General features: G+C 45.8%; 1 protein-coding gene across 1 annotated transcript in view; it reads right to left on the reverse strand.

Annotated features, from left to right (window-relative positions):
- Positions 1 to 366: 366 nt before the first annotated feature.
- hs3st1l2 (heparan sulfate (glucosamine) 3-O-sulfotransferase 1-like 2) overlaps positions 367 to 12,732 on the reverse strand; it is a 19,741-nt gene continuing 7,375 nt past the window's right edge. Inside the window, exons 2-3 of the mRNA XM_062382025.1 lie at positions 2,625 to 3,023; positions 367 to 1,686 (exon numbers count right to left, since the gene is read on the reverse strand). Coding sequence (XP_062238009.1) covers positions 1,021 to 1,686; positions 2,625 to 2,882 — 924 coding nt within the window. The 5' untranslated portion in view covers positions 2,883 to 3,023 and the 3' untranslated portion in view covers positions 367 to 1,020. The remainder of the gene's footprint in view (positions 1,687 to 2,624; positions 3,024 to 12,732) is intronic.

Here is a 12,732-nt window from a genome sequence, read left to right on the forward strand (position 1 = left end):
ACGACCTGTCACTAATCTAGTCCTTCCAGATGAAGTGAATTAAAGTAGGACATCCTGTAAATGAAAGTGGAGATTCAAACACACACCCTCCAGGTGACCCGCAGGTTTGATTTGTTGCCGCGTGTGAGACAGGTGGTAATTCCTTCCTTCAGCTCCGTGATGAAAGGAGAACGTGGGCTCACTTTGATGCTAAGCAACATGTTGGATAGACCCTGACAGAGAACATCTTCATACACCTTGAGAGGGAGAGAGAGGAGCTTCCAGTGAGGCCCCGTCAGTGACGCTCTACCCCCCCCCCCCACCCTTGAGTTCCTCGCTTTGATGTTTTCAAACCCTTTTACACCTCATCACCGGGTTCAGACAGGAGACGGTTGGAATGAACACATTTATTAGAAGAACATACTCAAAAGAAACACGAGCTAGTCAACGTACTACATGTGTCTACTTGTTAATAGACCTTAGAGATCTAGAAACTAGAAATATCTAAAACTCAACCCAGTAAAATGACAGAAGAACGAAGTAAATTGACTGAACTCAAACATTATTCCTAACACAAACAGCTGTCGAGAAAAATGAAAAATCCGGTTTGAAATTGTCGACGTTGATTTTCTAAGCATGTAGAGTTCTTAGTGCAACAAATCATTTCATCTTCTTTTCCCCACTCGTCTATTTCTATTTCTATCACATGTCGATTCTGCACATGCTCTTGTAACAGCAGGTATCTCTCAGTATCAGACTCGTTGTTTGGCACGGCTGTCAGAGCTTTGTCCAGGGAGGCACCTGCATGATCATGCTAAAAGTCTTGTTCACCAACAGCAGTTTGAGTTCTCCTGACATCTTCACACACGTTTGGGCCATGAATTTTGGCCTCATTAGAACCTGAGCAGGTATGAACAACAAGGGACTTCATCAGAACTTATCTCCACTCATCTACCGGCAAAAAACACACAAACAACAGATCTCTCTCTCCCTCTCAGTCCCTGAATGTGTCTGGTCTCCACAGCGTCTCTACACCACCGATCAGCACCAGGAAAACGACCGGCCCACCATTTCAAAGAACAACTTGTTGGGCTTCCTGAAGTATCGGCAGAGCTTCTTGAAGGCCTGGGCGCTCAGGGGCGCATGCGGCCGGCCTTTGGACTCGTCCAGGCACTTGTCATGTCCTGCAGACAGGAGGCAGTAGAAGCCCTTGGTGGTGTTGTAGTAGAAGTTGTTGGGGCTGATCCTGGGCGGCAGGTCCAGAAACCTCTCGGCCTTTCTAAGCTCAGGAAAAGGATCCCGAATGAGCGCGTCACCATCCACCACGTGGATCTGCTCCCTGGGGAAGACCTCCAACCAGCGAGCCAAATGCTGGTGGTACAAGCTCCTCTGCAGCGCCTTGTACCCGGTGTCGATGTGGCCCTTGTGCAGCAGGAGCTCCTCTAGAGGCAGGTAGGGCTTGTGGCGGGTCAGGCGGTTGTGAAGGACCTGGGTGTAGTCAGACACCAGTCGTTCGGCCGGGTCCCGCACGATGAGTATCAGGCGGACGGCCGGATTCATGTCCCAGACCCGCGCAGGGGCCTGAGGAGCTGCGAAGTATCCAGGGGTCTTCTCCACTGTCAGCTGGCCAGGGAGGGTGAGGGGCATCTGGGCTCGGTACCATGCCAGGCCTCGGCGGAAGTGCTCCTCTATGTTGAAGTAGTGCACCTGACAGAAGGACAGAAGGACAGAAGGTAGAGCGGTTTTAATGGAGATACAGAACAAGTGGAAATCTTCCTCTCACCTCCTGATGCAGTGGTTTTGAAATGTTGTTTTAATTGGTACTGAAAAGATTTGTAGATTTTTCACGAGCTGTATAAATATTTCCAGAAATCCCTGTAAGTCTGAATGTGGCTTGCATTTCTGCAGAACTCTTCATCTTATTGGCTTCACACCTTCACCATGAGCTCTTTACCGTGGCTAAATCACTGAAGATCGCTTTTACCTTTTGAGAGAGAAGGTTGCAACCAGCATCAACACAAACAAAACAGCCAATTCCCAACAGGTATAGAACAGACACCAGTATAAAATAAATTCTGCTTATTTCATTTGACCCCATCTTGTCCGATCCAGCTTTGAAATCCTCCTCTGGAGCTTCCCTGATTAGAATGTCTCTTCTCTTTACCTGTCATCATTCATAACCATGAACTTCTACACACACAGCCCATTCGGAGTCTCTACGCCTTCCTGCGCTGATGAAGATGTAAGGTTCCTGCTCTGCTGGGGCGCCTGTCACTTGTAACTGGAATGACTGGTTTAATTGGGGAAATGGGAGGGAAACGACAGCACATCAGCGCTCCCATTAACTGCAGCGGGGAAAGCGATTCATCATGGGGGCGCACACTTGCATCAGCTGTTCGGCTTCAGGATCAGGGTCAGTGCTACATCAGCTGATTGCCTCCTGGCTGACTTGTAACATCAGTTATCTGGAGGTGGAGAGTGGGGCCTTCATAACTTCACAGCTCTCGTTACCGTGCAGCTGTTTACCTCGTTTTACTCTGCTCGGACGGTTCTATAGAAAAGCTTCACGCTGCAGCTGATTGCAGTTCTTTAATGGAGGAGGGGAAGTACAGTGATCGGCTGAATCTGTGGTGACGGTGTTTTACCTCGGCCTTTGCAACCTCCACGTCCGGATGCAGGTTGAGCATCTCCAGCAGGGCCCTGGTGCCCCCCTTTCGAACGCCGATGATGATGGCTCCGGGCAGCCGCTGCTGGGTGGCATTGTGAGAGGAGGAGGAAGAGGAGGATGAAGAGGAGTAGGCAGGGGAGCTGGATCCCCCGGTGCGTAATTCCCTTAAGCACACAGACAGCTGAGTCTGCAGCAACAGAAGCACCAGCAGCGCTAGTAGCACCGTCCACAGCATGGTGCCGCACACACACACACACACACAGAGGTGGAGTGGTGGTTATGTGCACACACTCATGAAGCTCCGAGACTTGTACGGATTGGTGCTCGTTATTAGTCAGCGGGGGGGCCTCAGGAGGGAGCTCTTCAATTTCACAACCTATGAGCCAAGAAAAGAAAAGAAAAGGTTATTGGCTGCTTTTGCTGCTTTCACCACTTTCTACTTTCACACAACACAAGCAGATCAACAACAACAATACATCTGGGAAGAATGCTGCAGATTCAAAACAAGACATTCTTATGTAAACAGAATGAACTTCTTAAGATTCAGCTAAACCAACTGCTGAAGAAAGAGAAGTGATCTTTTTTTTTATCAAAGCTATTCTAACTTTAGAGAGACCACAGCTGATGAGCCAGACACCAAAGTGTTGAATCATTTATATCAACAACAAACAAACCAAATACAAAAGTATGTGTTGTGAGCTTCTGCCACACAAACAAATGAATAATAGATTAAACAGAGCAGCCGATCTTGGTAAAATGCAACAAAGTCAATAGAAATGGAAAAAACTATGAATAATATCAACAAATGGTCCTTATTGTCACACAGAATATTAAAAGATAAGCAGAAAAAGTCTTGGCTATTACTTAAAAGCAGATACAGGAATGGTGTTTGAGATTTTAATGATTGGTTTCACCTCTATTATTCATGAGCTTGTTTACGTCTAGTGAATTTGCAGTGAATTGTTTATTTATTGATTATTTCCAGTGATTTTTCAGAGCTCATGTCTGAAAACGACTTAATGACAACATCCACTAGAAAAACATTCACTGTCAGACATTCATTTGCTTTACAATCGAGGTTTTTGATTTTTAATAGATAGTAAGTAGATGGTAAATTATGTTTTAATTATATCCGAGGGTTGTTGAGTGCAGATTGTTGAATTTATGCCGGTTGAATTTAAATCTGTAACACAACAGAGAAAAAACTGAAGAGCCCTCAGTTCCCGGAAGCCTCTGTACATGCAGCTATTTGTGGATGTTTGACCAGAATCTGTTTGAGCAGAGCTGCAGGTTCACCGACATGTTTCCTGTTTGATATTCTGCACCAGAGCGTCACTTTTCATCTCACAGAGCGGCAGCAGAGGCTCCGTTCATTCACGCCTGCTCGATGATTTCATGATCCCATACGTCTGAGATGCTCTGCACTCTAATAAGCCATCTTATAAAAAGTCTCTGTCCGAGCACTGAGACTGCCGGGCCGTGATGTGGTTATGGCCTGAAGATTTTGAAATATTAATCTACATCTGAAGCCGCAGAAAGCAGCTGCATAGAAAATGAATGCTTCCATGAGGTTTGTGGTGTTTCCCCCCCCGAGGAGCAGCATCAACCTTCTGAGTTCGGCCGAACCGGTTTTAAAGTGGAGGAGACGAGGTGCAGTGTGTCTCCTGCTGCTGGGCTCAATCTGTATTCAGTGATGTTCCAGTCGGGATGTTTTTAGTGTAAGACAAACACATTTGCACAGAAGCATTAAAGCAGTGAACTGATCTTATCATCTAAGACGAGTTTGCTTCAACTGAGCATCGGATTTCCTCTCATCTGCTGCAGGAAAGAAGTGAACAGCTTCAGAGGGAAGATTCACACCCTGCACATGCACTCTATATATATTTATTACACTGCAATAATGGCACTTTAGGATGACACCATAATGACAGAATGATGACGAGTGATCGATTAATCTAATGTGAGATGAAGGTCATGGCTTTGATCCTGAAACTGTAAAGGTGACCTGAGGGATCGGGCCGGAGCAAGAGAATCAGTCGTGAACAGATCACATCAAATTTAACTCAACGCAAGTTTCAAACCGCAAAGATGACAAGTTCTTGAGATATGTGTTCCTCATACAGACAGACAGATGGATAAATCTGTTAGATACTGATTCTGTATGTTGAGAAATGGGATACTTAGCTTCCTTGCCGAGAGTTAGATGAGAGGATTGTTACGACTCTCGTGTACATGTAGAGTAAATATGAATCTGAGGCCAGAGATCAGCTCAGTGCAAAGACTTGAAGCAGGATGAAACTGTTGGATTAACTAAAGACCTCGATGGAAGGATCGGTCGGCAAGGTGGCTTTGTAAGGGGAAAGCCTGCTGGGAATACTGGTCTATCGTGGGCGGCTGTGGCTCAGGAGCTGGTGGAGACAATCGTCCATTATCAGACGCTTGGTGGTCCGATTGCCCCAAACCCAAAATTGCCCCTGACAGCTGTGCGGTGGCGCTGTACTGTACAGTATGAATGTGTGTGTTAATTTGTGAGTGTGATTTTTTCCTCTAAAGCTCTTTCAGACTCGAAGATGACTTTATAAAACATTCCATTTACATTTAAAGCTTCTTTGGACGGGAGCGCTCTGTGTTTTCAGATGTTTGATTTCCAGGTTCACTCCCCCAACGCGAAAATGTCCCGCTCACAGGTGTAACTCTGCTTAATTAACACAACACACAGTTGTCAGTGGAACACTAAACTCTTCCTCTTGTTTTTCCGTTGGTCCCAGTGCTTTTCCTGTTGTTGTAGTTGTAAGTGTTGTTATTGTGCCGAAGCCGCCCCTGATGCGACTGACTTATTAATTATTGTAACCATGTTCTGCTTCGGAGGAGGAACCCTGTCTAGCTTTGTTCCTGTAGCCGGGCGCTAATTGTATCTTCAGGGACTTCGCTGCACCCCCGACCTTCTGTGCTATCCCCCGGCTTGGTGACATTGTCGTCATCGATGTTGCAACCTTCTCCACCTCTGTCCTCCTGTGGATGTGGTTCTTGTTTGTTGATGTATAATAAATGTCTTTTCAGAGGCGTATATTAATAAATATTCATGCAAATGTATTCATACTGAGAGTGTGTACCTAATGTTACAAATGTGTAGACATAAAATCACCTATATTACAGTGGAAATCCATAAACACAATATAACGCTATGTTTAAGATAATATATGATAAGATAGGATAAGACAAAATAAGATAAGATAAGATATGGGGGAAATTTGCAATATGAATATATACCAACAACATAAACACTAGTCTAAATTTGTTTATATATGAGCAAAGTCTAGAGGAGCCTCCAGCATTGTTGCTTCATTTCTGAATAGTAGGAGGATTTTTAAACACAGCCCATGTGCAGGATATATCTCCTTGATACATAATTTTAATGAAATATATTTCTCATTGTTTCTGGGCTACAGGCTCATAATATTATTTGATAACGATGAGGCATGGTAGTGAAAGATCTGCTGTCATATATGAACATGTGCATCAGCTGCTGGCTGCACACAGAGAGTTCACCTGTGCAGTTAGTAAGAGTTTATATGTGTGTGTGTCTGTGGGCAACTGAGACAAAGAGACTTTAGGGAGGTTTGTGCGAGTGTGTGTGTGTGTGTGTGTGTGTGTGTGTGTGTGTGTGCTGCACAGTGAGACACATGCCCTGTGTTAAGTAGTTGCGTGAGTCCCCTTGTGACTCCTCTGTAGGCAGGAATATTTCCCCGCTGTCGAGTCGCTTCACTTCCACCTCGTGACCCTCCTCCACCTCCATCACCTCCTCCAACTCCTCCACCTCCACCTCCATCCCCTCCTCCACCTCCTCCACTTCCTCCTTACCTCCCGCTCACCCTTTGTTCTCCACCAGTTCTGTAACCCAGTTGTGTTGCTGTTTATGGGACGGTGTTAATGGGGATGCCCTGCAGCGGCCTCTTAGCTGCTCATAAATAAAACACAAACACACCTCGCTGTGCTGAAATGTTTTTTGAGTCAATAAACTTTTGATCTTTGTGAATTGAAAATGAGATTTAGGAATGACAAGCGGCTCAGTGCATGTGTAATGTAACCTAAATCTCCATTTCCTTTATTTTTTCTGAAATATTTTGAAAAACATATAATTTATTGACTTGATATAGGCTCATCTCAGAAAAAAGTCTTACATAAAAATGTGCTATTTTACTACTTAAATTGCCTGAGATGCAACAACAATCCTTAGAATAGAAAAAGAGAATTAAATGTATTTATTTTCTCCCAAGCAACATATTTTAGACTTTCATTGTTGGTATGTCTGTCTGTGTTTATTATAATTCATATATGTTATTTATTTCCCTCGGTTTTAACTCTATATGTACAGCTCTGAATTAATTTTGGAAGAGATGTTGCTCTTTATTGTCTCCCTGCAGATGAAAACTGGCCATATTGAAGGATTCTCAATGACTTTAAGATACTTCATTGTGAGTCTCGTTGGTGTTAATGACACAAAATCAAAACAAAGTGGCCGAACTCATTTGCGCCACTTGACGGCTGAGCGTCGCCACCTAAGCTCTAAGTTAGCCTCTTAGCTTCTGCTTAATGAGGCTCACATGAGTCATTGCTAGTCCTCGTCGTTCCCACTCATTTGCTTCACGTGATTCGCATTCGCCCGGCATGGACGGGCAGAGCAAACAACAACAATCACAACAATGCCAGGACTGTCAATGATGCGTGAATCCTCCATATTGACGAACACGAGTTTCTCGCCAGGCCGCGGAAGATAGAGATGGCGAGAAAAGAGAGACTGAGAGAATGAGGGGGGGAGGGTGGAGTGTAATTATCTGTGAAAGGCAGATGCTTTCATCTGCATTTTGGAATCCCCACGCCTTATAAGTTTGTGTGTGTGTGTGTGTGTGTGTGTATCTTGTGTCATCTGCATGTGTGCACCGCCTTTGCCTTTTGTGTGAGAGCGCAGCGTGCGACTGCTTGTGATCCAGGCCCTTGGAAATATCTTCTTTTACCCAGCGATGGTATTTGGGTTGGGGGGGGGGGGGGGGGGGGGGGGGGGGGGGGGGGTTGAGGATTATCCTGTACGGAGAAGCACAGGGTGGTGGTGGTGAGGGGGACGGGCAGTTGGTAGGCAGGATGGGGTTGAGGTACATTTGGTGTGTGTGTGTGTGTGTGTGTGTGTGTGTGTGTGTGTGTGTGTGTGTGTGTGTGTGTGTGCTCTGCGGGAGGGTGTGTGTGTGAGGAAGCAGGGAAGATTGTCCCTGGTAGGGGGCGGCATGGTGGAACGCTCTGGATTGCCAAGGCTGTCACATCATGGAGGCTGTGAGAGACAGATAAAAACTTTCTGTGTCCTTCCATCCTGTCTTTCGTCATCCCCTCAGCCCCCCCCCCCCCCACCTCTCATCCATCTCTCTCCTTCCTTTTTCTTTATATCCCACCTTCATGTCCTCCTCAGCCGTCGGTCTTTCTTTCCCTCCAAACGTCCACTCGCTCTCTCCTTCCTGTTTGTCTGCTGTACCTTCTTGAACCCCGCTCCCGCTCGACCAATCACGCTCTCCGATCACAGCCGCGGAGATGATTGCCTCACAGAATAACAAAGGGAATGTAACGAGGCTGCTCCTATTCCCCATCTCCTTCCCATTACCCACGAGGAGAGGATATGGCCAACACTCCGAGGGGGGTGTGTAATCAAAATAGATGAAGCCATCTGAGGAAGACGGGAATCAGTCATGCTTCCAAATCGAGCCGACCACAGACGTTCGCCCCTCCTTTGTGGCACAGAAAAGACGGCAGAGAATGAGAGTGGGAGTTTGGATGCTGGTTTGTGATGTCTGACGATGTATGGATAAAAAAAAAAAAGAGAATCTTCCTCCTGAACCCAATCTCAGAATGATACAAAAGTCTTCTTCAAGTCCAACAAAGTGCCTGATCTCCTGCCAGGTCCTTCAGAGTTCACAGATAAGATGAAAGAAAGATGAGATGTGAATGAGAGAGTCAAAAAGGAACTCGCCCATCTCTCCATTGAAGTCAAGGAGCTTCTCCTCCTCCCGTCTCTCCATTGAAGTCAAGGAGCTTCGCCTCCTCCCGGCTCTCCATCTGTGTGAGGAGTTGGAGAAGCCCTGCACCAGGTACTGAGCCCGAGGACAGATGTGCGTACGCTGCCTGCACGGGTTGAGGGTTTGAACTTTTCCTGAGAGGTTCAAAGTAAAGACGAAGGCAGAACTGTCCAAGTGGGTCTTGACAAGAGCCTCTTCCTCTCTCTTTATCTCTCTCTCTCAGAAGTTTGCCTGTGCTGCCAAAGCTCATAAGAGCATTGTTAACATTATCATCTGCATTAGTACATCACTCACTGTGATTAGGGATCGGTTCGGTTTTATGCACAAAAACGACTCGGTCAGGGATAAGGAAACTTTATCGACGTGGTTATATGACAATCTGATGAGGCGCTGTGTGCAATATTGTCTATCTTTAATGTGTTATTGAATTTCAATTTCACAAATAGGGAGGCTGTGTGAGGCTGCAATGCCTGCGTCTTATCTTTCTCTCAAATGCCCAGGATAAAGTTCCCCTAAGGAAGATGATAAACGTGAATATCTATCCTGTCCTATCCTATCCTAACCTATCCTATTCTTCCCTACCGTGTCCTGTCCGGTCCTGTCCTAACCTAACCAATTATATCCTATCATATCCTATCCTGTCCTGTCCTATGCTAACCTATATAAACCTATCCTATCCTTACCTACCATGTCCTATCCTGTCCTATCCTGTCCTATCCTGTCCTGTCCTAACCTAACCAATTCTATCCTATCATATCCTTTCCTTTCCTTTCCTGTCCTGTCCTGTTATGTCCTATCCTAACCTAAACAAACCTATCCTATCCTGTCCTATTCTGTGCTGTCCTGTGCTGTCCTGTCCTGTCCTATCCTGTCCTATCCTATACTAACCTAACCTAACTTAACATTTCCCATCCTATTCTATACTAACCCATACTAACCTACCGTATCCTGTCCTGTCCTAACCTAGCCAATTCTATCCTATCATATCCTTTCCTTTCCTGTCCTGTCCTGTTATGTCCTATCCTAACCTATACAAACCTATCCTATCCTGTGTTATCCTGTGCTGTCCTGTCCTATCCTGTCCTATCCTATACTAACCTAACCTAACTTAACATTTCCCATCCTATTCTAGACTAACCCATACTAACCTCTCCTAAGCTCACTTATCCCATCCTCTCCTACCCTGTCCTAATTTCCGTTTATGACATGCTTTTAAAAGTAATCATTGTTGTACAGAAAACTGAATTGTGCATCAACCTGAACTCTACTGGCTGTGTTACTAGAGCCTAGTTCAGCCCTAGCAGTTGAAACTGTTTATGTAGAATGAAGCTCCATGTCACTGGCTGGTGGACGCACCATGTTGTGAGTGAGCCTCCAGCTAGAAGCAGCAAATGAACTGTGTCCTCTCAGTGTGTTTACCAACGCAGCAGAGACAGACAGAAAGAGGAGAACACCCCCCCCCACCTCCTGTAGGTTTATCTTCACTTGCAGGTTTTTATCTGTTTCTCTCTCTCTCTGTTTTTTTCTGTCTAACTCTGACCTTCTCCGAGGACTGTCCGTCTTTTACCCATCAGCCCCCCGCTGGTTTTCGATTAGACTCAGAAGAAAGAGACAAAACACACACACACTCCGAGCCACCCAGAGGCCAACACCCACCACCCTCTCACCCCCCCCCCCCCCCCCCCGTCATCTTACTCACTCACACATGCATAATACACAGATAGCGCACTGCTCCTTCTGAAACCCTTGCTCCCCCCATCCCTCGTTCTCCTTCCTGCATAGTCAGCCGTGCATGTTCCAAGATCTGGGTCAACCGCATTAAACACCAAAACGTGCACGCTCCCTCTCCTCCTCCGTGGCGTGTGCTTACTACGTGAGTGTAAGGATGTGTGTGCAGACTAAGTGGGGGTTGTAGTGTTGTTGTTTTGTCAGAAAGTGTACTGGGGGGGGGGGGGGGGGGGGGTAGTTAGCGTCTGATTAGGAAATGCAGTTTTATTAAAGGAATTTTTGTGTTGGTATGTGTTTGCATAGAAAAGCAAATTGTTCCTGTAATAGTGTGTTTGTGTATATTTTGCTCCAATCAAAAGGGCTGCTGCATGAATGTCTCCACTGGCATGCACACCACACTCACGTCTGTATGTCTGGGATGTGTGTGTGTGTGTGTGTGTGTGTGTGTGTGTGTGTGTGTGTGTGGTTTTGTTTGTGTGTGTTTGCATGGCACGGTGCCCACCACCACCACAAAATGGCATTTACATCTAGAAAGGTGAGAGAGGTTTGGCCGCCCGCTGCAGATGCTTGTTCATCTCCTGAGTCACGATGAGCCACATGTAGTGAGTCTTGATCTCTAACTGATCCTCCTCCTCCTCTTTCACACACAAACCTCACACGTCCACTTTATGGATTCAACCCTCCTGCAAAAACTACATTACTCACCATTTACAGTTTGAATCCAGGAGAGCATGAGGATAGGCAGTTACGGTTACTTCTGGTTTCAGAAAACCACAATGGCTCAGGACTAAATGCTCCAGTCGAGGTTTCAAAATAGCTGAATCACAAACCAGTGAGTGATGTGAAGTGTGCTGATATGTGTTACTACAGTTCTGCACTGAAATTATCTATATTTATAGACTTAAAGGGTGTATTGGGTTAAATCCGTGTTCAGTGAGCTTTGTCAATTCTAATGAATCATTGTTCATTGGCTCTGGATCAGGAGGAAAGACCCGACTGGGCCCCAAGATGTCAGGGTCACACACACAGGTTCTGACCAGCCTGTGGTGGACCTGCCTTAGAGGAGAGTGTCCTGTGTCCCTTATGACACTAAGGGACACAGCTGTTGATGAGTCCCTAAGTTAAGGGACGCATGTTGATGCCTAACCATAACCCTAACCCTAACCCTTAAAGTAAGTTAACTTAACTTTGGGTTGAGGCCCCTCAAAATATCTCTAATTCATGTCATACTTTACATTCTGTACTTCAGATTGTAAACATCTATCCTTCATATCGCATAATCTATTTTAAGTGTTTGTAATATTTTTACCTATTTATATATTTATTCTTGCACAAACACACCACAGCAAATTCCTTGTGTGTGTAAACCTACTTGGAGAGACACCTCAAGTTAGTGTGAATTACTTTCAAACATTTAAGGGATATTCTCCATATTTCTCTTGTAATATTTATGTTAACGTGAGACGTGTATTTCCAAGAGATTATTCTTTCGCAGTAGATATTCACAAGCCTTTGTTCCTCTAATGAGCAACTGAACCCATCACACGTTTCACCATTGGAGGCTCATCACCTCTAACAGCCTGATGCTGGAATCGCACCTGTCCTCAACTCCTCGGAGGAATAACACGTTATTTTACTCTCCACAGCTTCACGGATCTCACACATGCTGCTTAATTCACACTCGCCTCCCACTGCCCCTGGTTTACACACAGACACACACACACACACATAAACACACAGACACACACTCGATTTCAGACACAACATATGTGGTCTCTCTCACAGTGACTGTGGCCTCGACAGCTTGGCCTGACAGTGAGAGGAGCCTGACCCGTCAGAGTGGATTTAACCCGAATGTCGCTGAAGCAAAGCGGGACAGTTGAGGGGAACAGAGCAGTCATGTGTGTGTGAGTGTGTGTGTGTGTGTATTTGTGTGTAAACCAGGGGGCTGTGAAGGATTTGGTTGCATCCTTCTTAGTGCACTGGCAAGGTCAGCAGCTTTCGGGGCAACAGACAACATAAGCCTGTTTTTTGGGGTGAACTCAGTGTTATTTTGCTGACCATGTGTGTGTCACGCCTGTGCACATATGGGTGTCTGGATCGTGGGCAAGCTGTCAGATGGGGGGCAGGGAAGTTGTGTCTGGTCAATGTCATCACGGGCCAGTGAGCCCAGATATTATCCGGGTCCTGAACTGTCGTGTTTCTGGGTTACACTGTGCAGGCAGAAGGAAAACCAAAGAGCAAGTCGGGGAGTGGCATGGGGAACACAAAGCAGATTGTGCTGATGGAGAAAGAGGG

The sequence above is a fragment of the Platichthys flesus genome, chromosome 3 (genome assembly GCF_949316205.1).
Source record: "Platichthys flesus chromosome 3, fPlaFle2.1, whole genome shotgun sequence".
NCBI lineage: Eukaryota > Metazoa > Chordata > Actinopteri > Pleuronectiformes > Pleuronectidae > Platichthys > Platichthys flesus.